Below are 27,491 nucleotides of genomic sequence, written 5' to 3'. Positions count from 1 at the left end.
AGCAGTTGCTATTGGAATGCCACAATGTTGAGGCCACCATTTATACTTTTCCAAATCAGAGAAAACTTGTACCCAAATTAGCAAATGATACTTAAGAACAGGAGTATTCCATTCAGCCCCTCTAGCCTGTTCCACCATTCAATGAGATCATACTCATGGCAAATAATGGATATCAATGCACGCAAATTCACAAGGACCTTGACAAGTTCGATCATTGGGCGTAGAAAAGGCAGATATCATTTAATGCAGGAACATGTACGATTATGAGATTTGGTAGTGGGAAAAATTTGATTACGTGCTAAATATGAATGTACTTCAGGTATTAGAGCAGGAGAGATCCTGGGGTTTAGTGGACAGGTCACTAAAACCATCTGAACAATATTTCTTGACTTTTTATAAAGTAAACAGAATGTAGGGATGCATAGGTCATTTTAAAACTGTATTTGGCTCTCGAAATTCCACATCGAGAGCAGTCTGTGCAGCGCTGGCCTAATTTCAGGGAGCACATGCCACTATTGGAGGGGTAGAGAGAGTATATTCCACTATTGGAGGGGTAGAGAGAGTATATTCCACTAATGGAGGGGTAGAGAGAGTATATTCCACTATTGAAGGGGTAGAGAAAGTATATTCCACGATTAAAGGGGTAGAGAGAGTATATTCCACTATTGAAGGGGTAGAGAGGGTATATTCCATTATTGAAGGGGTAGAGAGGGTATATTCCACTATTGGAGGGATGGAGAGAGTATATTCCACCAATGGAGGGATAGAGAGTGTATATTCCACTATTGAAGGGGTAGAGAGAATATATTCCACTATTGGAGGGGTGCAGAGAAGGGTCACACGAATGTTCCCAGAGTTTAAGGAATGACGCAAGGAAAGGTTGACTATCCTAGCTCTTGTCGGATATTGTATAATATAACAGGTTGATAAAAGATCATCTGATAGGTTAATTGATATAGAGTGAGAGAGAGAGAGAAAGAGAAAGAGAGAACTGAGAAATCCAGAGATGTTTCTGTACAGTAATTACAGCTGGAGCCAGATGCGGGATGAATGCTGATGTATCGGTGGAATTAACTGTACTCCTGTGGACAATATACGCTTGGATGAGAATTGTACCACGTGCTTTTATCTGTACACAACTTTACAATAGTTAAGCAGGCTTACGATTGGATAAGAAGTATAGTGGGAAAGTGCTGAATATGACAACCGTCAAGAGATGAGGGGTCGATTTTCATCAAGGCCTCCGCCTGCCCAAAGTGCCGCCGATGGCCGCCGATGTGCCAGACGGTACTTTGGGTGGGATATTAATAGCCGAGGACCCTCGAAGGTTGGCGGGGGCAAATGGACGATGTATGCCGTCAATCTGGGTGGCAGCGGGCGGTGGGCTGCTGAAGATCGGCCCCAAGGGCCGAAATTTACCTTCGCCCGAACGGGTCGCATCTTCCGCTCCTGAATTGTTGCTTCCATCGCTCCGGATGAGGTCGCCCCTTTTGGTAAATTCAGCTCTTTATCTTTTTTGCTGCAGACTAGAAGTCGGTCATAATGGGGGGGGGGAGGGGGGGTGGGGGGAAGAACCATAGAATCATAGAAGTTTACAAAACGGAAAGAGGCCATTTCGGCCCATCGTGTCCACGGCGGCCGACCAAGAGCTATCCAGCCTAATCCCACTTTCCAGCTCTCGGTCCGTAGCCCTGTAGGTTACAGCACTTCAGGTGCACATCCAAGTACTTTTTAAATGTGGTGAGGGTTTCTGCCTCTACCACCCTTTCAGGCAGTGAGTTCCAGACCCCCACCACCCTCTGGGTGAAGACATTTTCCCTCAAATCCCCTCTAAACCTCCCCCCAGTTACTTTAAATCTATGCCCCCTGGTTGTTGACCACTTTGTTAAGGGAAATAGGTCCTTCCTATCCACTATATCTAGGCCCTTCATAATTTTATACACCTCAATGAGTCTCCCCTCAGCCTCCTCTGTTTCAAGGAAAACAGACCCAGCATCTCCAATCTTTCCTCATAGCTAAAATTCTCCAGTCCAGGCAAAATCCTTGTAAATCTCCTCTGTACCCTCTCCAGTGTAATCACATCTTTCCTGTAATGTGGTGATCAGAACTGCACGCAGTACTCCAGCTGGGGCCTAACTAGTGTTTTATACAGTTCAAGCATAACCTCCTTGCTCTTGTATTCTATGCCGCAGCCGATAAAGGCAAGTATTCCGTAAGCCTTCTTAACTACCTTATCCACCTGGCCTGCTACCTTCAGGGATCTGTGGACATGCATTTCAAGGTCCCTTTGTTCCTCTACACTTCTCAGTATTTAAAGTGTATTCCATTGTCTTGTTAGCCCTCCCCAAATGCATTACCTCACGCTTCTCAAATTGAAAAATTGAATTCCATTTGCCACTGTTAAGAACATAATAAGAACATAAGAAATAGGAGCAGGAGAAGGCCATACGGCCCCTTGAGCCTGCTCCGCCATTTCATGGTCATGGCTGATCCGATCATGGACTCAGGACCACTTCCCTGCCCACTCCCCATAACCCCTTATTCCCTTATTGGTTAAGAAACTGTCTATCTTTGTCTTAAATTTATTCAATGACCCAGCTTCCACAGCTCTCTGAGGCAACGAATTCCACAGATTTACAACCCTCTGAGAGAAGAAATTTCTCCTCATTTCTGTTTTAAATGGGTGGCCCCTTATTCGAAGATCATGCCTCTAGTTCTAGTCTCCCCCATCAGTGGAAACATCCTCCCTGCATCCACCTTGTCAACCCCCCTCATAATCTTATACGTTTCGATAAGATAACCTCACATTCTTCTGAATTCCAATGAGTAGAGGCCCAACCTACTCAACCTTTCCTCATAAGTCAACCCCCTCATCCCCAGAATCAACCTAGTGAACCTTCTCTGAACTGCCTCCAAAGCAAGTACAGGTGCAGCGCCCCAGATCCAGAACCCTCGGGACCGAGGCCATTCCGATTGTGCGTTTTGCTGAATTTTGGAAAGTCTTTCTGACGTCACGAATCCGGAAACACCCGAGCCCAGGTTCAGGTATTTCTGGATTTCGGAACGTCAGCAGGGGGGTGTTTGCCGGGCGATGAGGTCGTCGGCCAGAGCCCCGCCGCCGGGGATGAGTTTGGGCGGGCCGGTGAGTAGGCTTCGAGGTAAGGGCAGTGGCGGTGAGGCGAGGCCCGAGGTTGGGCAGCGGTGAAGCGAGGGACGGTGAGGCGAGGCCCGCAGGGTCAACATGTCCGGATTCCGGAACATTTTACGGATTCCGGACGACCCTGCCACCAATTGGTCCGGAGTCTGGATTCCAGAACATTTTGGTTTCCGGAACTCCGGATTTTGGATGCTCAACCTGTATATCCTTTCGTAAATATGGAAACCAAAACTGCACGCAGTATTCCAGGTGTGGCCTCACCAATACCCTGTACAACTGTAGCAAGACTTCCCTGCTTTTATACTCCATCCCCTTTGCAATAAAGGCAAGATACCATTGGCCTTCCTGATCACTTGCTGTACCTGCATACTATCCTTTTATGTTTCATGCACAAGTACCCCCAGGTCCCGCTGTACTGCAGCACTTTGCAATCTTTCTCCATTTAAATTATAATTTGTTCTTTGATTTTTTTCTGCCAAAGTGCATGAACTCACAAATTCCAACATTATACTCCATCTGCCAAATTTTTGCCCACTCACTTAGCCTGTCTATGTCCTTTTGCAGATTTTTTGTGTCCTCCTCCCACATTGCCTTTCCTCCCATCTTTGTATCATCAGCAAACTTGGCTACGTCACACTCAGTCCTTTCTTCCAAGTCGTTAATATACATTGTAAATAGAAACATAGAAACATAGAAATTTACAACACAGAAGGAGGCCATTCCGGCCCATCGTATCCCGCCGGCCGACAAAGAGCCACACGGCCCTCAGTCAGCAGCCCTGAAGGTTACATATAAACCTATGAACAATGAACAATGGCGGAAAGGCAAAGAGCACCCAGTCCAACACCCGCCTCACCACAACTGTGACACCCCTGACACTGAAACATTCTACACTCCACCCCAACTGGAGCCATGTGATCTCCTGGGAGAAACAAAAACCAGATGAAAACCCAGGCCAATTTAGGGAGGAAAAAATCTGGGAAAATTCCTCTCCGACCCATCCAGGCGATCGAAACTAGTCCAGGAGATCACCGTGGCCGTATTCGATTCCCTGCAGGACTTACCATTATATCTGCGCCGGCCAACAAAAGGTCATCCAGTCTAATCCCAATTACCAGCTCTTGGTCCGTAACCCTGCAGGTTACTGCAGGTTTAAGTGCCCATCCAACCATCTCTTAAAAGTGGTGAGGGTTTCTGCATCCACCACTCTTCCAGGCAGCGAGTTCCAGATCCCCACAACCCTCTGCGTAAAGAAGCCCCCCCTCAAATCCCCTCTAAACCTTCCACCAATCACCTTAAAACTATGCCCCCTCGTAATAGACCCCTCCACCAATGGAAGTAGACCCTTACTATCCACTATGTTCAGGCCCCTCAATATTTTGTACACCTCAATGAGGTCTCCTCTCAAACTCCTCTGTTCCAATGAGAACAAACCTAGCCTTTCCAATCTGTCCTCATAACTAAGATTCTCCATTCCAGGCAGCATCCTAGAAAATCTCCTCTGCACCCTCTCTAGTGCAATCACGTCCTTCCTATAATACGACGACCAGAACTGCACACAGTACTCCAGCTATGGACTAACCAGAGTATTATACAATTTAAGCATAACCTCCCTGCTCTTATATTCTATGCCTCGGCCAATAAAGGCAAGCATTCCATATGCCTTCTTAACCACCTTATCCATCTGGCCTGCTACTTTCAGGGATCTGTGGACAAGCACTCCAAGGTCCCTTTGTTCATCTACACTATTATGTGGTCTACCGTTTAATGTGTATACCCTTTCCTTATTAGTCCTCCCAAAGTGCATCACCTCACACTTCTCTGAATTAAATTCCATTTGCCACTGCTCTGCCCAACTGACCAGTAGATTGATATCCTCCTGCAGCCCACACTTTCCTTTTCATTATCAACCACACAGCCAATTTTAGTGTTGTCTGCAAACTTCTTAATCATACTTCCAATATTCAAATCTAAATCGTTGATATATAGCACAAAAAGCAAGGGACCCAGTACTGAGCCCTGTGGAACCCCACTGGAAACATCCTTCCAGTCACAAAAACATTCATCAATCATTACCCTTTGCTTCCTACCTCCAAGCCAATTTTGGATCCAACTTGCCACCTTGCCCTGTGTCCCATGAATTTTAAACTTCATGACCAGTCTACCATGTGGGACCTTATCAAAAGCCTTGCTAAAGTCCATATATACTACATTCGTACGCACTACCCTCATCGACCTTCTTGGTTACCTCCTCAAAAAAATTCAATCAGGTTAGTTAAACACGATCTTCCCTTCACAAATCCGTGCTGACTGCCCCTAATTAATCCTTGCCTATCCAACTGCAGATTTATCCTGTCTTTCAGGATTTTTCCCAATAATTTTCCCACCACTGAGGTTAGGCTGACAGGTCTGTAATTACTCGGTCTATCCCTTTTTCCCTTCTGAAACAAGGCTACTACATTAGCAGTCCTCCAATCCTCCGACACCATGCCCAAATCCAAAGAGGACTGGAAAATGATGGTCAAGGCCTCTGCTATTTCCTCTTTTACTTCACTCAACAACCTGGGATGCATTTCATCCGGGCCTTATCTACTTTCAAACTGCTAAACCACTTAATACTTCCTCTCTCACTATATTTATTTTATCCAGAATATCACACTCCTCTTCGATAGCAGTATCTGCATTGCCCCTTTCCTTTATTAAAACAGATGCTAAGTATTCATTAAGAACCCTACCAACATCTTCCGCCTCCACACAAAGATTACCCTCATGGTCTCTAATAGGCCCTACCCTTTCTTTAGTTACCCTCTTATTCTTAATATATTTATTGAACATCTTAGGGTTTTCCATAACTTTACTAGCCAAGAATTTCTCGTGCTCTCTCTTAGCGTTCCTAATATCCTTTTTAATTTTACCTTTTATCTTTCTATATTCCTCTAAATATTCTAAAGTATTTAGCCGTTGATATGTGACATAAGCGTCCCTTTTTTTCTTAATCCTGCCCTGTAAGTCCCTAGACATCCAGGGGGCTCTAGAATTTTCTTTAAGGGCACATGTTTGGCCTGAGCCCTCCAGATCTCCTCTTTGAATGCCTCCCACTGTTCCGACACTGATTTACCCACAAGTAGCTGTTTCCAGTCCACTATGGCCAAATCACTCCTTAACTTAGCAAAATTAGCTTTTCCCCAATTCGGAATTTTATTCCAGGCCAATTCTTATCCTTATCCATAACCAACTTGAATCTAATTGAATTATGGTCACTGGCACCCAAGTGCTCCCCCACTAATACCCCTTCAACCTGCCCAGCTTCATTCCCCAAAACTAAATCCAAGACTGCCCCCTCTCGTGTTGGGCTTGCTACATACTGACTTAAAAAGTTCTCTTGAATGTATTTTAAGAATTCTGCACCCTCTGTACCCTTCACACTAAATTTGTCCCAATCAATATTTGGATAGTTAAAATCCCCTACTATTATTACCCTATGGTTTTTCGACTTCACAGCAATTGCCTACATATTTGCTCCTCTATCTCCCTCCCACTGTTTGGGGGTCTATAATACACTCCCAGCAGTGTGATCGCCCCTTTTTTATTTTTCAATTTGACCCATATGGCCTCATTTGATGATCCCTCTAACATATCATCCCTCCTCATCGCTGTAATAGTTTCTTTAATCAATACCGCAAACCCCCCCACCCCCTCCTTTTTACTCCCCTCTCTACCTTGTCTAAAAGTCCTGTAGCCAGGAATATTGATCTGCCAAACCTGCCCCTCTTTCAGCCATGTCTCTGTAATGGCTATAATGTCATACTCCCAAGTGTCTACCTGTGTTCTTAGCTCATCCGCCTTATTCACTATACTCCTTGCATTTAAGTATATACCATTTATCACAGGAAGACCTCCTTGATTACTACTTATTAACCCTTGTTTCCTCTGTCTCACAGATTCACTTTCTAGATTCTTGCTATCCAACTTCTGCTTTACTTCCTTCCCTTCTGAATTTGTTCTCAGGTTCCCATCCCCCTGCCAAGCCAGTTTAAACTCTCCCCAACAGCACTAGTAAAACTCCCCGCGAGGATATTGGTCCCGGCTCTGTTGAGGTGCAACCCGTCCGGTTTGTACAGGTCACATCTCCCCCAGAAACGGTCCCAATGCCTCAAGAATTTAAAGCCCTCCCTCCTACACCAACTCTCCAGCCACATGTTCACCCTCTCTATCCTTCTATTCTTATACTCATGAGCACGTGGCACCGGTAGTAACCCGGAGATTACTACCTTTGAGGTCCTACCCTTTAATTTTCTTCCTAGCTCCCTAAATTCTTCCTGTAGGACCTCATACCTCATTTTACCTATGTCATTGGTCCCGATATGGACCGAATAATTGGGGTCCCAACACTGATCCCTGCGGCACCCCACTAGTTACTGATTACCAACCAGAAAATGAACCATTTATCCGACTCTCTGTTTTCTGTTAGTTAGCCAATGCTCTATCCATGCTAATATATTACCCCCAACCCCAGATAGAGCCCGGGCAGAAAGGGGTTGTCAACATTGTATCCTCCCTTTCTCTTCTGATTCCTCCACTTCCTGTTCCACTTCATTCGCCACTTCATCCTCCTCCTTCTCCTCTTCCTCGTACTCTTGCTCCCCAGCTGTTCACCTGACCAGTGGTGGCAAGGGCTGCTCCCTCATAATGGCCAGATTGTGCAATGTGCAGCATACAACTACAAGTCTTCATACCCATCTGCTGCGTACTGCAGGGCTACTCCAGAGCTGTCTGGGCAGTGGACGTGTTGCTTGTGCACGTGGGATAGTGTGGAAACATGGCTCCCACTGTCGGCCTGCTGTGCTCGTGGGTTCTGGACCATGAGCCATCTCTGAGTGGATAACCCTTGTCACCCAGTTGTCATCCTTTGACTTGCCGTGCTGGGTCAAATACAGGTGTCACAGAGGACTGCCGCAGAATGAAGGAATCGTGACAACTGCCAGGATAACGGGCATTCAGCTACATGAAGCACTGCCTGTGGTCACACACCCGCTGCACTTTGAGGGAGTGGCACCCCTTTTGGTTCATGAAAATGGGCAAATTCACCAAGTTGGCAGGTTTCAGTCACAACCTCTTTACTGAAGCGAAGGTGTCTCAATCATTAGTGTTCGCTGAAGTTGAGGTAAGGGAAAGAACCTTGGCGATAGGCCTCCTGCTGAGAGGCCTTCTCCCTCTCCTCCCTCTTCGAGCAGCTTTCCAGCTCTGCATGGCCTCTCTAAACTCTCCCCATCAAGTTCAATTTGCAGAGAAAGGCTTGTAGGCCACCCATGTCTGGAAGCAACATGTTTCAGCACAAGCTTTTAAATCACACAAAAAGTACTTCAGCACCAGCCAACCCACGCCCTATAGACTATTCAAATCCTTACAATTGCACCAGCCGCCAGAAGAACTAATCCAGCAACTAACAGGTAAATCGTTTGTGCTCCCTTTAAGTAGCACTGGAAGGGAGGGGGGGGGGGGGGGTCTTTGATGCAGCTCAACGTAACAGTCAGGCGTGTGAGGTTAAGACAGGGTGGAGAGGGGTGTTGGAAAATGTTGCCCTGTGATTGGTGCAAGAATCTGCCTGCTCTGCGTGCTGCCATGATGGTTAGGCGCGAAGAAACCAATCCCTTTAACAAGATGACATCTGGTGCATTTCCCATCGGAAGTGCCCTCACACATTTCAGGCTCCACTGTCGAGCGTTATGAGGCTGCATGGCGACTAACAAATGGATGCTACAGAGCCCAAATTCCCCCAATCTGTTCAGCGCACTGTTGTTATTGTTTGAACTCTTAGGCACCGAAATTGCCCTTTGTCGTGATTGGGGGCGGTTACCTTCTGGGGCTGGGACATCATAGGCCCAGCCCGGGTATCCCGCCTCCGACAAGGAATTGGGCAGTGCGCCCTCAAAGGAAGTGGAGTGCTGTCTCTGGTGCTCCGCTTCATCTGAGGGGCATTCCCCGGGGCCATAGTCCGGCACTGAGGGACGTTCCCCGGGGCCATAGCCCAGCACTGAGGGGCGTTCCCCGGGGCCATAGCCCAGCACTGAGGGGCGTTCCCCAGGGCCATAGCCCGGCTCTGAGCGATGTTCCCCGGGGCCATAGTCCGGCACTGAGGGACGTTCCCCGGGGCCATAGCCCGGCACTGAGGGGCGTTCCCCAGGGCCATAGCCCGGCTCTGAGGGACGTTCCCCGGGGCCATAGCCCGGCACTGAGGGGCGTTCCCTGGGGCCATAGCCCGGCTCTGAGCGATGTTCCCCGGGGCCATAGTCCGGCACTGAGGGACGTTCCCCGGGGCCATAGCCCGGCACTGAGGGGCGTTCCCCAGGGCCATAGCCCGGCACTGAGGGGCGTTCCCCAGGGCCATAGCCCGGCTCTGAGGGACGTTCCCCGGGGCCATAGCCCGGCACTGAGGGGCGTTCCCTGGGGCCATAGCCCGGCTCTGAGCGATGTTCCCCGGGGCCATAGTCCGGCACTGAGGGACGTTCCCCGGGGCCATAGTCCGGCACTGAGGGACGTTCCCCGGGGCCATAGCCCAGCACTGAGGGACGTTCCCCGGGGCCATAGCCCAGCACTGAGGGACGTTCCCCGGGGCCATAGCCCAGCACTGAGGGACGTTCCCCGGGGCCATAGCCCAGCACTGAGGGACGTTCCCCGGGGCCATAGCCCAGCACTGAGGGACGTTCCCCGGGGCCATAGCCCAGCACTGAGGGGCGTTCCCCGGGGCCATAGCCCAACACTGAGGGGCGTTCCCCGGGGCCATAGCCCAGCACTGAGGGACGTTCCCCGGGGCCATAGCCCAGCACTGAGGGGCGTTCCCCGGGGCCATAGCCCAGCACTGAGGGACGTTCCCCGGGGCCATAGTCTGGCACTGAGGGACGTTCCCCGGGGCCATAGCCCAGCACTGAGGGGCATTCCCCGGGGCCATAGTCTGGCACTGAGGGGCGTTCCCCGGGGCCATAGTCCGGCACTGAGGGGCGTTCCCCGGGGCCATAGTCTGGCACTGAGGGGCGTTCCCCGGGGCCATAGCCCAGCACTGAGGGGCGTTCCCTGGGGCCATAGTCCGGCACTGAGGGGCGTTCCCCGGGGCCATAGCCCAGCACTGAGGGGCGTTCCCTGGGGCCATAGCCCAGCACTGAGGGGCGTTCCCTGGGGCCATAGTCCGGCACTGAGGGACGTTCCCCGGGGCCATAGTCCGGCACTGAGGGGCGTTCCCCGGGGCCATAGCCCGGCACTGAGGGACGTTCCCTGGGGCCATAGTCCGGCACTGAGGGGCGTTCCCTGGGGCCATAGTCCGGCACTGAGGGGCGTTCCCCGGGGCCATAGTCCGGCACTGAGGGGCGTTCCCCGGGGCCATAGTCCGGCACTGAGGGGCGTTCCCTGGGGCCATAGTCCGGCACTGAGGGGCATTCCCCAGGGCCATAGCCCGGCGCTGGGGGATATTTCCTGGGGCTATAGTCCGGCACTGAGGGACGTTCCCCGTGGCCATAGCCCGGCACTGAGGGGCGTTCCCCGGGGCCATAGCCCGGCACTGAGGGGCGTTCCCTGGGGCCATAGCCCGGCACTGAGGGACGTTCCCCGTGGCCATAGCCCGGCACTGAGGGGCGTTCCCCGGGGCCATAGCCCGGCACTGAGGGACGTTCCCCGTGGCCATAGCCCGGCACTGAGGGACGTTCCCCGTGGCCATAGCCCGGCACTGAGGGGCGTTCCCCGGGGCCATAGCCCGGCATTGAGTCCACCACCGCACTTGAGGAGGCCAATGCTATGTAGATGTTCCACATAGTGCTACAACACTCCTCCCCTCCCAGTAAAGGGGAGAGCCGCTCACTCTCTGGGTGCCCAGGGAAGTGATCGACCAGGCCAGCAGCCAAGCTCACAAAACAGAGTGTCGCACTGCAGGACGGCTGTAGACAGGGCTTGAAACTAAATAGTGGGGGAGAGGGGTCAGGTGAGCGGAAATGTAAAAAGTCAGAGAGAAAGGAGAAGGCAATAGGGCAGGGTAGCGATGGGGCAAATGGTAACCAGAGTGTGACAGGAAGGGACAGAATGTATAAACATTAGCGTGCATCAGAAAGTGGGATAAGAGAAAGGAAAAATGCTAAAAAGACAAAATTAAATGCTCTTTATCTGAATGCACGCAACATTCCTAACAAGATAGATGAGTTTCTAGCACAAATAGATATAAATGGGTATGATCTGATAGTTGCAAGGTGACCAAGGCTGGGAATTGAATATTCTGGGGTATTTGCCATTTCGGAAGGACAGACAGAAAGGAAAAGGAGGCGGGGTAGCTCTGTTAATAAAGGATGAGATCAGTGTGTTACTGAGAAACGATACTGGCTCAGAAGATCAAGATGTAAAATCAGTTTGGGTGGAGATAAGAAATAATGAGGGGAAAAAGTCGCTGGTGGGTGTAGTCTATAGGCCCCCTAACAGTAGCTGCACTGTTGGACGGAGTATAAATCAAGAAATAATGGAGGCTTGTAATAAATGAATGGCAATAATCATGGGCGATTTTAATCTTCATCTTGATTAGACAAACCAAATTGGCCAGGGTAGCCTTGAGGAAGAGTTCATAGAGTGTATCCGGGATAGTTTCCTTGAACAGTACGTTGTGGAACCAACCAGGGAGCAGGCTATCTTAGATCTGGTACTGTGTAATAGACAGGATTAATAAATGATCTCCTAATAAAGGATCCTCTAGGAATAGGTGAGCATAGCATGGTTGAATTTAAAATTCAGTTGGAGGGTGAGAAAGTTGGTTCTCAAACCAGTGTTTTGATCTTAAATAAAGGCGATTACAAAAGTATAAGGGCAGAGTTGGCTAAATAGATTAAAGTGTAAGACGGTTAATAAGCAGAGGCAGACATTGAAGGAGATATTTCATAACTCTCAATAAAAATATATCCCAATGAGAAGGAAAGACTAAGAGAAGGGATAACCATCCGTGGCTAACTAAGGAAATAAGGGATGGTATCAAATTGAAAACAAGGGCATACAATGTTTTAAACCAGCAAAGGACGACTAAAAAAATAATGAGGAGAGGGAAGATGGATTATGAGAGTAAACTAGCAAGAAGTCCAAAAACAGACAGTCTGAGCTTCGACAGGTATATAAAACGGAAGAGAGTAGCTAAAGTAAGTGTTGGTCTCCCAGAGGATGAGGCTGGGGAATTAATAAATAATGGAGAACAGGCAGAGATTGTGAACAAATATTTTGTATCAGTCTTCATGATAGAAGACACTAAAAACATCCCAATAGTGGATAATCAAGAGGAACTTAAAACAATCACTATAGAAAAAGTACTTGGTAAAATAATGAGACTAAAGGCGGACAAGTCCCCTGGACCTGATGGAAGAAATAACAGCAGGGATAGGGATTGGTTGTAATCTTCCAAAATTTCCTGGATTTTGGGGAGGTCCCAGCAGATTGGAAAACTACAAATGTAATGTCCCTATTTAAAAAAGGAGGCAGACAAAAAGCAGGAAACTATAGACCAGTTAGCCTAACATCTGTGGTTGGGAAAATGTTGGAGTCCATTATTAAAGAAGCAGTAACAGGACATTTGGAAAAGCATGATTCAATCAAGCAGAGCCAGCATGATTTTATGAAAGGGAAGTCATGTTTGACAAATTTGCTGGAATTCTTTGAGGATGTAACGAACAGGGTGGATAAAGGGAACCAGTGGATGTGGTGTATTTGGATTTCCAGAAAGCATTTGACAAGGTGCCACATAAAAGGTTACTGCACAAGATAAAAGTTCACAGGGTTGGGGGTAATATATTAGCATGGATAGAGGATTGGCTAACTAACAGAAAACAGAGAGTTGGCATAAATGGCAAATGGTAACTTGTGGGGTGCCACAGGGATCGGTGCTTAACTATTTAGTGGTCGGGGCAGAGAGGGGTCGGTGAGGGGTCGGGGCGGTGAGAGGTCGGGGCGGTGAGGGGTCGATGAGGGGTCGGGGCGGTGAGAGGTCGGGGCGGTGAGGGGTCGGGGCAGTTTGTGGTCGGGGCGGTGAAAGGTCGGAGTGGTGAGGGGTCGGGGCGGTGAGGGGTCGGGGCGGTGAGGGGTCGGGGCGGTGAGGGGTCGGGGCGGTGAGGGGTCGGGGCAGTTTGTGGTCGGGGCGGTGAAAGGTCGGAGTGGTGAGGGGTCGGGGCGGTGAGGGGTTGGGGCGGTGAGGGGTCGGGGCAGTTTGTGGTCGGGGCGGTGAGAGGTCGGGGCGGTGAGGGGTCGGGGCGGTGAGGGGTCGGGGCGGTGAGGGGTCGGGGAGGTGAGGGGTCGGGGAGGTGAGGGGTCGGGGCGGTGAGGGGTCGGGGAGGTGAGGGGTCGGGGCGGTGAGGGGTCGGGGAGGTGAGGGGTCGGGGCGGTGAGAGGTCTGGGCGGTGAGGGGTCGGGGCGGTGAGAGGTCGCGGCGGTGAGGGGTCGGGGCGGTGAGAGGTCGAGGTGGTGAGAGGTCGCGGCGGTGAGGGGTCGGGGCGGTGAGAGGTCGGGGCAGAGAGGGGTCGGTGAGGGGTCGGGGCGGTGAGAGGTCGCGGCGGTGAGAGGTCGCGGCGGTGAGGGGTCGGGGCGGTGAGAGGTCGCGGCGGTGAGAGGTCGAGGTGGTGAGAGGTCGCGGCGGTGAGGGGTCGGGGCAGTGAGTGGTCGGGGCAGAGAGGGGTCGGTGAGGGGTCGGGGCGGTGAGAGGTCGGGGCGGTGAGGGGTCGGTGAGGGGTCGGGACAGTGAGAGGTCGGGGCGGTGAGGGGTCGGTGAGGGGTCGGGGTGGTGAGGGGTCGGGACGGTGAGGGGTTGGGGCGGTGAGGGGTCGGGGCGTTGAGGGGTCGGGGCGGTGAGGGGTCGGGGCGGTGAGAGGTCGGGGCGGTGAGAGGTTGGGGCGGTGAGAGATCAGGATGGTGAGGGGTCGGGGCGGTGAGAGGTCGGGGCGGTGAGAGGTCGGGGCGGTGAGAGGTCGGGGCAGTGAGAGATCAGGACGGTGAGGGGTCGGGGCGGTGAGAGGTCGGGGCAGTGAGAGATCAGGACGGTGAGGGGTCGGGGTGGTGAGAGGTCGGGGCGGTGAGAGGTCGGGGCGGTGAGGGGTCGGGGCAGTGAGTGGTCGGGGCAGAGAGGGGTCGGTGAGGGGTCGGGGCGGTGAGAGGTCGGTGAGGGGTCGGGGCGGTGAGAGGTCGGGGCGGTGAGGGGTCGGGGCAGTTTGTGGTCGGGGCGGTGAGAGATCGGGGCGGTGAGGGGTCGGGACGGTGAGGGGTCGGGGCGGTGAGGGGTCGGGGCGTTGAGGGGTCGGGGCGTTGAGGGGTCGGGGCGGTGAGAGGTTGGTGAGAGGTCGGGGCGGTGAGAGATCAGGGCGGTGAGGGGTCGGGACGGTGAGGGGTCGGGGCGGTGAGGGGTCGGGGCGTTGAGGGGTCGGGGCGGTGAGTGGTCGGGGCGGTAAGGGGTCGGGGCAGTGATGGGTCGGTGAGGGGTCGGGGCGGTGAGAGGTCGGTGAGGGGTCGGGGCCGTGAGCTGTTGGGGCAGTGAGGGGTCGGGGCAGTGAGGGGTCGGTGACGGGTCGGGGCGGTGAGAGGTCAGTGAGGGGTCAGCGTGGTGTGGTGAGAGGTCGGGGAGGTGAGAGGACGGGGCGGTGAGGGGTCGGGGAGGTGAGAGGTCGGGGCGGTGAGGGGTCAGGGAGTTGAGAGGTCGGGGCGGTGAGGGGACGGGGAGGTGATGGGTCGTGGAGGTGAGGGGTCGGGGAGGTGAGAGGTCGGAACGTTGAAGGGTCGGGGAGTTGAGAGGTCAGGGCGGTGAGGGGTCGGGGAGGTGAGTGGTCGGGGCGGTGAGGGGTCGGGGAGGTGAGAGGTCAGGACGGTGAGAGGTCGGGGCGGTGAGGGGTCGGGGAGGTGAGAGTTCGGGGCGGTGAGGGGTCGGGGCGGTGAGAGGTCGGGGCGGTGAGGGGTCGGGGAGTTGAGAGGTCGGGGCGGTGAGGGGACGGGGAGGTGATGGGTCGTGGAGGTGAGGGGTCGGGGATGTGAGAGGTCGGAACGTTGAAGGGTCGGGGAGTTGAGAGGTCAGGGCGGTGAGGGGTCGGGGAGGTGAGTGGTCGGGGCGGTGAGGGGTCGGGGAGGTGAGAGGTCAGGACGGTGAGAGGTCGGGGCGGTGAGGGGTCGGGGAGGTGAGAGTTCGGGGCGGTGAGGGGTCGGGGCGGTGAGAGGTCGGGGTGGTGAGGGGTCGGGGCGGTGAGGGGTCAGCGTGGTGCGGTGAGAGTTCAGGGAGGTGAGAGGTCGGGGCGGTGAGAGGTCGGGGCGGTGAGTGGTCGGGGCGGTGAGGGGTCGGGGAGGTGAGGGGTCAGCGTGGTGCGGTGAGAGGTCGGGGATGTGAGAGGTCGGGGCGGTGAGGGGTCGGGGCGGTGAGAGGTCGGGGTGGTCCGAGGTCAGCGTGGTGCGGTGAGAGGTCGGGGCAGTGAGGGTTCGGGGCGGTGAGGGGTCGGGGCGGTGAGGGGTCAGGGCGGTGAGAGGTCGGGGTGGTGAGAGGTCAGCGTGGTGCGGTGAGAGGTCGGGGCAGTGAGGGTTCGGGGCGGTGAGGGGTCAGCGTGGTGCGGTGAGAGGTCGGGGATGTGAGAGGTCGGGGCGGTGAGGGGCCGGGGCGGTGAGAGGTCGGCGTGGGGCGGTGTTGGCGCACATGGTGATTACGTCACCGCCGGTTGTGCGCCACACTGGGGCGCTAATCGTGGGACGTGGCATTGCTGGGTCAGTGCCTCCCAACTCTCCATGGCAATTTTCCCGGAGGCACTGGCCCCTCCTTCCCCGGGCCATTAGCGCCCACCGGAGGTGTTAACGGGGCTATAAAAGGGGGCAATTTCGGCCCCTTAATACCGTTGGAGAAAACTCTTACTTTACTCCCCTGGGTCAATGCCTTTCCCTCAATATTTACAGCTGTCTAAATATAAAACCCCATCTATTAGAAATGAACAACTTTTTCGGAGAGTATAATTTATGAGTTTAATTATCAGAATAAAACATTAACTCAGAATATGATGCCATACCTGCTCTTTGCTCTTTTACTCAAGATAAAGGATACACTTCTGCAGTAACATTCAGAACGCTTCTGACCAAAGGTGCTCCCTGCCATTGCTCATTCTCTCTCTCTCTCTCAGATGCTCAACAACCTATTTTGCTTTTGTGGATTTCTCTGTCTCTATTTGTTCTGATATTGTTATCGGTATGAAGTCTTTAACGTTTGTTTGGCTGGCACTGTTTTTGGTGACTGCAGTGACATGTGTGCCAATCAAACAGAAGGGGAAACGTCAGAAAATGAATAAACTGCTGCTGATTTCTTTCGATGGGTTTCGCTGGGATTATGATCAGGATGTGGAGACACCATATCTGGATTATTTAATAACAAAGGGAGTGAAGGCAAAATATATTAACCCACCTTTTGTAACCATGACTTCGCCTTCACATTTCACAACTATCACAGGTGAGGCATCAAGGAATTGAACAATGACGATTGAACAGTGTCAGTCGTTCTTCAATTACTGTTATATGCAGAATGAAGATGGACGCAATAGGTGTTGCAAAATATATCTTTTTTGGGAAGATTAAGGAGGGAATTGAAAAAGTTAACACGGGAGGCAGAGAGAGGTTACGAGAATAGATTATGAGGCAACATTAAACAGAACCCTAAAACTTTCTCTCAACATAAAGTGTAAACGGTTAGCTCGGGGAAAAGCTGGGCCTGATCAGGGCGCGAAGGGAAAGCTTCATGTAGTGGTGAGGACACGGCAAAGTATTAAATGCGTAGTTTGCCTGTGTCTTCACAACGGATGATGTGAGGGTTACATTGAAAGAGGAGAGGGAAGTTATGGGCGGGATAATAATAGACAGAGAAGGTGTACTAATTGGATTAGCATTACTGAAAGTTGGTAAGTCACCTATTCAAGAAAGGGGAGAGGAATAAACCAGGAAACTACAGGCCAGACAGCCTAACATCGGTGGCGAGCAAGTTACTGGAACCAATTATCAGGTACAAAATAAACTTTCATTTGGAAAGGCAGGGTAAATCGGTGAGATTTGTTGAAGGCAAATCATGTTTGACTAAGTTGATTGAATTCTTTCATGAGGCAACAGAGGTTGATCTAGATGTTGTATGTACTATATAGACTTTCGGAAGGCATTCGACAACGTGCCACTCAGGAGGCTTATTCGGATGAAAGAAGCCCCTGGAATGAAGTATACAAACAGACTTGGTCAGTGACAGGAAGCAGGAGGTGTGGTAGATGGAGTGCAGCAGCTCAGAGTGGGAAACTGAGAGTTTGGGAAGTGGGAGAGTTTGGTGAAGTAGGGGCGGGAGGTCTTGCTTTGCCTTGTTTTTCCGCAGAGTGACGGCGTACCTGAGCGGGAGCAGACCGAGGCCCGAGAGTGGCGATAAAAGCCACAGCACACCACAGCATTCGGCCAGGGTGATCTCCTGGACTGGTTTCCATCGCCTGGATGGGTCAGAGAGAAATTTTCCCAGATTGTTTCTTCAATTAGCCTGGGTTTTTATCTGTTTTTTTGCCTCTCCCAGGAGATCGCACAGCTCCGGGTGAGAAGAACCCTGCTGTGTGACACCACAGGTAAGGCAGGTAAGTGATTGGTAGTGATTGTGGGCTAAGTTTTTCTTTAAATTAACATATAGCATGTAACTAAATTCTAAAAACTAACCTTTATTTGATAAACTAGATAATAAACTATTATATAAACTATATAGGGTAAATACTTTAATAAACTATTAATTTAATTTATTATATAGGGTAAATACTTTATTTAATAAACTATATCGGGTAAATACTTGATTAACGCTAAAATAATTAATGAAAAAATATAATGGGAAAACAGGAGACGTGTTGCTGCTGAATTATGTGGGAGCTTCTGGACGTTTTGGTCCAGGGTGACTACATCTGCGGTAAGTGTCTACGGCTTGACGAATTTCGGATTTGAGTTGAGGAGCTGGAGTCTGAGCTGCAGACATTGTGAGACATCAGGGAGGGAGAAAGTTACCTGGATCTTTTGCTCCAAGAGGCAGCAATACTCTCTAAATTAAATACTTCAGGATTGACACGTGGTCAGGGACAGGAGGGTGTGACTGCGAGTGAGGCAGGTAAGGGGATCTAGGATTGCAGGAGCCTCAGTCCCTGCACTTGTCCAATAGATTTTAGTTCTTGCAACCCTTGTGAACCGGTGTGCAGACTGCGGGATGGACGACCTTGGTGCAGAAAGCCATTCAAGTGGGGGGAGTAAAGAGACAGGTGGTTGTAGTAGGAGACATTATAGTTAGGGGGATAGATACAGTTCTCTGCAGCCAAGAGCATGCATCCCGAAGGCTGTGTTGCCTTCCCGGTGCCTGGGTAAAGGACATCTCCTCCGGGCTGGAGAAGAATTTGGAGTGGGATGGGGAGGATCCAGTTGTCGTGGTACACGTAAGTACCATTGACATAGGTAGGACTATGAAAGAGGCTCTGCTGAGAGTGTTTGAACAGCTAGGGACTACATTGAAAAGCAGAACCACAAAGGTAATAATCTCTGCATTATTACCTGAGCCACGAACAAATTGACATAGGGTCAATGGAATCGCGGAGATGAATGCGTGGCTCAGAGGCTGGTGTGGGAGAAGTGGGTTTCGATTCGTGGGGCACTGGCACCAATACTCGGGAAACAGAGACCTGTTCCTTGGGGATGGATTACACCTGAACTATGCTGGGACCAGCGTTCCAGCGATTCAAATAACTAGAGAGTTAGACAGGGCTTAAACTAAATAAATGGGTGGGGGGGGGGGAGGGGAGGGGCACGGTGGTAGTAGAGAAAAATCTAGAATGCTAAAGAGAAAAGAAAAGGAAGCAATGCAGGAAAGTGATTGAGGTAAGGATTACCAGATTCTGTCAGGAAGGGACAGAGCATACAAACAAAAGAGTGCACTAGGAAATAGGGTCCAGGGAATAAAAATAGCGATAAGACAAATAGGGATATAGTACCAAATAATGTTAACATGTCTAATAATGTTAAAAATACAAATCTAAAAGGGTGACCAGGGTTGGAAACTGAATATCCAAGGATATTCGATGTTTAGGAAGGACAGGCAAAAAGGAAAAGGAGTGGTGTGGCGTTGTTAGTAAAGGATAAAATCAGAGCAATAGTGAGTAAGATATTGGCTCAGAAATTCAAGATGTGGAATCCGTCTGGGTGGAGCTAAGGAGCACCAAGGGGCAGAAAACATTGGTGGGAGTTGTCTATAGGCCACCAAACAGTAGTGGTAGTGTAGAGGACGTCATCAAACAGGAAATTAGAGATGCATGTAACAAGGGTAGGTGACTTTAATCTACATATAGACTGGCCAAACCAAATTAGTAATAATACTGTGGCAGCTGAATTCCTGGAGTGTGTACGAGATGGTTTTTTAGACCAGTATGTTAAGGAGCCTACTAGGGAACAGGCTATCCTAGATTGGGTATTGTGCAATGAGAAGGGGTTAATTTACAGCCTTGTTGTACGGGGTCCTTTAGGGAAGAGTGACCATAACATGATTGAATTCTTTATTGAGATGGAAAGTGAAGTAGTCCAATCGGAAACTAGGCTCCTAAATCTAAACAAAGGAAACTACGAAGGTATGAGGAATAAATTGGCTATGATAGATTAGGATGATTCATTAAAAGGCATGATGGTGGATAGTCAATGGCTAATATTTAAGGAACGAATGCATGAATTGCAACAGTTATATATTCCTTTCTTGCACTAAAACACAACAGGAAAAGTGGCCCAACCATGGCTCACAAAAGAAATTAAGGATAGTTATACAAAGTTGCCAGAAAAAGTAGTAAGCCTGAGGATTGGGAGCAGTTTACAATTCAGCAAAAAAGGACCAAGAGATTGATTAAGAAGGGAAAAATAGAGTATGAGAGTAAATTTGCAAGAAACATAAAAACCGACTGCAAAAGTTTCTACAAGTACGTAAAAAGAAAAAGATTAGTGAAGACAAATGTAGGTCCTTTACAGACAGAAACGGGAGAAGTTATAATGGGGAACAAGGAAATGGCAGAACAATTAAATAAATACTTCGGTTCTGTCTTCAATGAAGAGGACACAAAAAACGTCCCAGAAATGCTTGGAAGGGTCTAGTGAGCAAGAAGAATTAAAGGAAATGATAATTAGTAAGAAAATAGTGCCCGAGAAACTAATGGGGCTGAGGGCAGATAAATCCCCAGGGCCTGATGATCTGCATCCCAGAGTACTAAAAGAGGTAGCCATGGGAATAGTAGATGCATTGGTTGTCAACTTCTAAAATTCTATAGATTATGGAACAGTTCCTGCAGATTGGAGGGTAGCAAATGTAACCCCACTATTTAAAAAAGGAGGAGAGAGAAAACGGGGAACTACAGACCGATTAGCCTGACATCAGTAATAGGGAAAATGCTGGAGTCTATTATAAAGGATGTGATAACGGAACACTTAGATAATATCAATGGGATTAAACAAAGTCAACATAGATTTATGAAATGCAAATCATGTTTGACAAATCTACTGGAGTTTTTTGAGGATGTAACTGATAGAATAGATAAGGGAGAACCAGTGGATGTAGTGTGTTTGGATTTTCAGAAGGCCTTTGATAAAGTCCCACATCAGAGGTTAGTGTGCAAAATTAAAGCACATAGGATTGGGGGTAATATATTGGCATGGATTGAAAATTGGTTAACTGACAGGAAAGAGAGTAGGAATAAACAGGTCTTTTTCAGAGTGGCGGGCAGTGACTAGTGGGTACCACAGGGATCAGTGCTTGGGCCTCAGCTATTCACAATATATACAAATGATTTGGATGAGGGAACCAAATGTAATATTTCCAAGTTTGCTGACGACACAAAACTAGGTGGGATTGTGAGTTGTGAGGAGGATGCAAAGACGCTGCAAGACGATTTAGATCAGTTGAGTGAGTGGGCAAACACATGGCAGACGCAGTATAACGTGGATAAATGTGAAGTTATCCACTTTGGTAGGAAAAACATAATGACAAAGTATTATTTAAATGGTGATGGCTTGGGTCGATATACAGAGGGACCTGGGTGTCCTTGTACACCAGTCATTGAAAGCAAACATGCAGGTGCAGCAAGCAGTTAGAAAGGCAAATGGTATGTTGGCCTTCATTGCAAGAGGATTTGAGTACAGGAGCAAGGATGTCTTACTACAGTTATACAGGGTCTTGGTGAGACCGCATCTGGAGTATTGTGCACAGTGTTGGTCTCCTTACCTAAGAAAGGATATACTCGCCATAGAGGGAGTGCAGCGAAGGTTCACCAGACTGATTCCTGGGATGGGGGGATTGTTGTATGAGGAGAGATTGGGTCGACTAGGCCTGTATTCACTAGAGTTTAGAAGAATGAGAGGGGATCTCATTGAAACGTATAAAATTCTGATGGGGTTGTACAGACTGGATGCGGGGAGGATTTTTCCTTTGGCTGGGAAGTCGAGAACAAGAGGTCACAGTCTCAGGATACGGGGTAGGAAATTTAGGATTGAGATGAGGAGCAATTTCTTCACTCAGAGGGTGGTGAATTCTCTACCACCGAAGGCTGTGGAGGCCAAGTCACTGAATATATTTAAGAAGGAAATAGATAGATTTCTAGACACAAAACGCATCAATGGAGAAAGCGGGAATATGGTGTTGAGATAGAGGATCAGCCATGATCTTATTGAATGGCGGTGCAGGCTTGAAGGGCCGAATGGCCTACTACTGCTCCTAATTTCCATGTTTCTATGTTTCGATGTTTTGATGGACGTTTTTAAGACTGGGGGTGGTTTGCAGGGGGGTTTCCCAAGGGTTAGCTTTGGGTCCATTACTCTTTTCAATTGTTATAAACAAGCTAGACTCGGGTGTAGGGAGCAACATCAGACAGTTTGCAGATGAGACGAAACTTGACAATGTAGTAGGTAGTGATGGGGACAGTTATCGGCTTCAGTTGATGGTGAACTGGGCAGAAACATGGCAGATGGAGATCAATGAGGAAAAGTGATGCACTTTGAGATGACTAATATGGAAAGACAGAATGCTATAAATGAAATAAAGAAAGAAAGACTTGCATTTATATAGCACCTTTCGCAACCACCAGATGTCTCATAGCACTTTACAACCAATGAGGTACCAGAGTGTGGTCCCTGTTGTAATGTGGGAAATGGCACGATACTGAAAAGTGTAGGTGAGCAGATAGAACTTGGTGTCCATTTCAAAAATCCTTAAAGGTGGCAGGGCAAGTTGATATGGTGGTTAGAAAAGCATATGGGCTACTTGGGTTTAAAAATAGAGACATAGAATATCAAAGCAAAGGGTTCATGCTGGAAATGCATAAATGACTGGTTGACATTAGCTGGAGTATTGTGGACAATGCCAGGCACTGCGCTTCAGGAAAGAAGTAAAGGCCATAGAAAGGGTACAGAGGGGGTTTACCAGGGTGTTACCAGAGATCAGGCAATGCGGGGAGTTAGAATGATTCTCCTTGGAACAGAGAAGGTTAGGAGGTAACGTAATATAGGTTCTCAAAATGATGAGAAGTTATGATAACCAGTGGTTTTAAATCATTGGCAAAAGATCTAGAGGGGAGATGAGGAGAAATGTTTTCCCTCAGAGAGCGGCCGGGGTCTGGAATGCTCTACCTGAAAAGGTGAAGCTGATCGCATAAATCATTTTAAAAGGGAGTTGGACAGGTACGTGAGGATGAGGAACTTACAGAGTTACGGACAAAAAGCAGACAATGTGGGCCTGTGCACGACTGCCCTTTCACAGAGCCAGCACAGGCATGATGGGCTGATTGGCCTTCTCCTGTGCTACAAATTTCTATGATTGTAAATAAGTAGAATTGCAGCTCTGGGTCACTTTCTGCGCAGGAGATTCGAAAGCTCTGAGAAAAACTTTGGTTTGGTTATTTAAAACTGAAGTCATTCATTGAGAAAAAGATTGAGCAGTGGTCCTGAGTGTATCGTTTATGCTACAGTTTATGAAGCCCAGGATCCAGTATACTTCTATAACAGCCTTGTCAACATGCCCTGTCACCTTTAAAGATTTGTGCATATACACACGTAGGCCTCTCTGTTCCTGCATCCCCTTTAACATTGTACCCATTAGATTATACTGCCTCTCCTCATTCTTCCGAACAAGATATACCACTTCACACTTCTCGGCCCTTTGTCTGCCATTTCATCAGTCTGATTATATCCTCCTGAAGTCTAGTACTGACCTCACTCTGCGTTTCCAAGTTTCATATTATTGTGCCCTGTACACCCAGATCAATATCAAAAAGTGCAGTGGTCCTAATACCGACCCGTGGGAAACAGCACTGCACACTTCCCTCCAGTCTGAACAATAATTGTTCACCTTTAATCTCTGCTTTCTCTCTCTCGGCCAATTTTGTTTCCATGCTGTCACTGTCCCTTTAATCCTGTGAGCTTCAATTTTTCTCACGTCTATCAAACACCTTTCAAAAGTCCAAACACAAAACATCAACTGCACCACCATCATCAACCCTTTCTGCTACTTCATCACAGACTCCGTGACCTTGGTCAAACACAATTTGCCTTTTGCTGGTGTTCATTTATTAATCCATATTTTTCCAAGTGAGAATTAATTTTGTTTGATTAATGTCTCTGTTTCCCCGCCACCGACATTAGGCTGACGGGCCTGCCGTTGCCGTGGTTATCCCACTTCCCTTTTTTGAACAAGGATGTAACATTAGCAATTTTCCAGTCCTCTGGCACTGCTCCCATATCTGAGGAGGATTGGAAGATTGTGGCCACAGCCTGCAATATCTTCACCCTTACTTCCCTCAGTAACCTAGGATGCAGTTAGTTTGAACTTATTTGAAATACTCAAATTTATTCTGTATTTCCATATGTTCTTGCGTTCTATTTCTAATATCACAGAATATGAGCATATCAGGCATGAGAGATTGAATGTTTTAAATTCAGTCTTGGGTTGTGGCTGTTGCTGGCATTGACTGCCCTTTGCCTGCAGTCAGTGTGCTGTGATTGGTGATAGGCTGACTACTTAGTGACAAGGGATAGCTTATGATACCTTCAGGAAACTGTGCACAATACAATCCCCTGCCATAACTCTGACTGAGCAAACCATCGGCCGCTTCAGACAGAGGTGCCACTGCTCTGATCGATGTGAAGGTGTCCTGCAATATCGCCCTGAGAGAGTTTCCAGATTTACCATAGTCTGCCACATAGTCCGTAACCTTTCTCTGGAAAGGGGGCACCTGTGGAGAACCGGAACGTTTTCGCAGTGTATTGTGGTATGTGCAATTGTGCTCACTGTCAGATTCTGTACAAGCATAAACAGCAGAAGGAACATTTTACTGTGTACCACATACTGCAGCTTAAACTGTACAGTGTGTCATTACTTTTATGCAAGTTTTATGTCAACAGAAATGTTACCAATGTGGTGCTGTACTGATGGACAGCAAATCTTACAGAGGTGTAATGATGTTGAGTGTGTGCACTATGAAGAGAGCAGTGAGGGGAGTGAGACGTGCGGGGAGCATTGTAACCCCTGAGTCACACGGTGCCACTTCAAACCGTTGCCGGACAGCCCTGGTGAACGAGACCCAGGCTGCGCCTCTCAAACCTGGCTGACTCCCAGTGTGATAGTTGTGTCTGATGGATGTGGTTGACCCCACCTTATCTGGGTTGTGGAAAGCCATAAAACGTTCCCACTGTATGGCCGGAATGTTCCTCACCTTGGCGGGTGTGGTGTGGGCGGCTGCCGTGGTTAACTCCATCCCGCTCGCTCCACACACTGATTTGGCCACAATGGGGCCTGTTCAGCCCGTCTGGCCCAATTAAATGGAGCGAATCTGGTGCCCTCATCGATGACATGTTTCCAGCCGGTATATTTAAGGGGATGATGGCCACGTTGCATTTGAAGGTTCAGCTGGGAGTGGGCAGTCAGTGCAATTGCTTTCTGCTGCTGCACACAGGGGCACAAATCATTGCACAGAGGCCGAGAGCTGTACCCAGGCTCTCCGGTGATTTGTGGAGGGAATCAGAGCATGCAGGGAGATCCTCTTCCCTCCTGAGCGGCGGAAGAGACATCCCCAGCAAACGAAAGGAGCCTGAGTGCAGATAGCAGAGGAGGTCAACAGCACGGAGGTCGAGAGGAGGACCTGGCTGCAGTGCCGGAAATGGGCCAATGATTTTGTGAGATCAGGAAAGGTCAGTATAAATACACACTCAACCTTATCCTGCTGTGCCTCTCATCACATCCCCATCACTCTGCCTTCCCTACCCTACCCCTGCACATCCTTATTCACACCAACTTACCATACACCTCCACCCATCCCTCTCTCTCTACATTATCACATCCCTATCTCACTAGCCACCCCTCACACTCACCCTCATCCTAGTGCAATCATACCAACTAACAACACATGGGGCCACGTGGCATTGGCTCCCAATCCATCATAGGGAACAGTAACATAGCAGTAACGTCACTGGACCAGTAATCCAGAGGTCTGGAAGAATGATCCAGAGAGATGAGTTCAAATCCCACCACGGTAGCTGGGGAATTTAAATTAGGTTAATTAAATAAATCTGGAATTTTTAAAAAGCTAGTGTCAGGAATGGTGAATATGAAACTTCCGGATTGGCAGAAAAACCCATCTGGTTCACTGATGTCCTTTAGGGAAGGAAACCTTCTGTCCTTACCCAGTCTGGCCTATATGTGACTCCAGACCCACAGCAATGTGCTCGGGTGCTGGTGGGATCTGGGCCACAGGTTCCTCCTGCTCCTCCTTGTCTTCCAGCTGATGTTCCTCCCCCTGTGAAGAGGCTGTGGGCTCAGAGCCTTGCTCCTCATGCTGTGCTAGTCTTCGCTGCTGCGCTATGTTGTGCAGTGTGCAGCAGACCATGACCATTCTGGAGACTCTGGCTGGTGCCTACTGAAGGGCTCCTCCTGATCTCTCAAGGCATCTGAAGCACATCTTCAGAATGCCTATTGTCTGTTCTACGAAACATCTGGTGGACATGTGGCTTTCATTATATCTCTCCTGGGCCTCACTACTTGGCCTCCTCGTGGGTGTCATGAACCACGTCATCAGTGGATAGCCTTCGTCTTCAAGCAGCCCGCCGGAAATCTGTTTGGAGGAGTGAAGAGCTGAGGGAGGGTGGACTGGCGCAGGACAAAAGAGTCATGGCGGCTGGTAGGGAATGCGGCACACATGCATGGTGATCTTCCTATGGTTGTAACCAGCTGCACATTGAGGGAGTGGAAGCCCTTGCGGTTGATGAAGACGCCTGGGTGATGATGGGATGCTCTGATGGCCACGTGTGCAGACAATGACGCCCTGCACCCGTGGGAAGCCAGCCAGAGGGGCAAAGCCAAGTGCCAGTTCAGTAACACTGGCAAAGTTGGTGTAATTGGCTGACTTGTCAAACATGATATTGGTGACCTGGGTGATGCATCTGTGGGTGACTGACTGCGAGATGTCTGCTGCAAATCCCTGGAAGGAGCCTGAGGTGAAGAAGTTGAGGGTGTCGGTGACTTTGACAGCCGCTGGTAACGCGTGTCCACCCGCTCCCCTGGGCTGCAGGTCTTGCTCCAGCAATGTCTGCGGCAACCTGGCGCGATAGCCAGAGCCTCCTGTGCTACTGCTGCTCATCCTGTGCCTGTGAGAAAGGTGCATGGGACTGAGATAACAGCGGGTTCCCGACCCGACCTTGCCCATTACCCCCCCGGAAAATTCCGCCAATGTGACCAACCACCCTAAAGATGATTACGGTCATGAAAGGAGCATTGATATTGTGGCCTATCAGATTGTTTAGCAGCCTGTGAATCCTGCACTAGTCTGTACTGTTTTAGGATATGTTTAAATGTAATTACAGGACAAAGATTTTCCTGTGAATGTAATACTGTAGTGCACTCTGGCATAATTGTTTTTGAATCTATTTTGTAATCTCAGTACAGTGCCATAAGTTTAGATTTATCTTATACAATAATTCCCCCAAACTGTGCTCCTTTTTAACCATTTTATACACAACTTTAAAAAAAAATTCATGCTGGTAATGTTGGCATAGCTGGCAAGTCCAGCATTAATGGAGCATCTCTGGTTGCCTTTGCGAAGGTGATGGTGAACCTTTGCCTTGAGCCACTGCAGTCCGTGTGGTGAAGGTGCTCCCATTAGGGAGGGAGTTGCAAGATTCTGACCCAGCGTCGATGTATTTCCAAGTCAGGATGGTGTGTGGCTCGGAGGGGAACGTGGAGGTGGTGGTGTTCCTATGCACCTGCTGCCCTTGTCCCTCGAGGTGGTAGAGGTCACGGGTTTGGGAG

General features: G+C 49.6%; 1 protein-coding gene across 1 annotated transcript in view; it reads left to right on the top strand.

Moving 5' to 3' along the window:
* Positions 1–16,369: 16,369 nt before the first annotated feature.
* The window catches only part of LOC139281578 (ectonucleotide pyrophosphatase/phosphodiesterase family member 7), a 103,605-nt gene continuing 92,483 nt past the window's right edge, over positions 16,370–27,491 (top strand). Inside the window, exon 1 of the mRNA XM_070901732.1 lies at positions 16,370–16,625. Coding sequence (XP_070757833.1) covers positions 16,370–16,625 — 256 coding nt within the window. The remainder of the gene's footprint in view (positions 16,626–27,491) is intronic.

Source organism: Pristiophorus japonicus, chromosome 15 (genome assembly GCF_044704955.1).
Source record: "Pristiophorus japonicus isolate sPriJap1 chromosome 15, sPriJap1.hap1, whole genome shotgun sequence".
Classification (NCBI taxonomy): domain Eukaryota; kingdom Metazoa; phylum Chordata; class Chondrichthyes; family Pristiophoridae; genus Pristiophorus; species Pristiophorus japonicus.
This window is presented reverse-complemented; position numbering and strand designations above follow the sequence as displayed.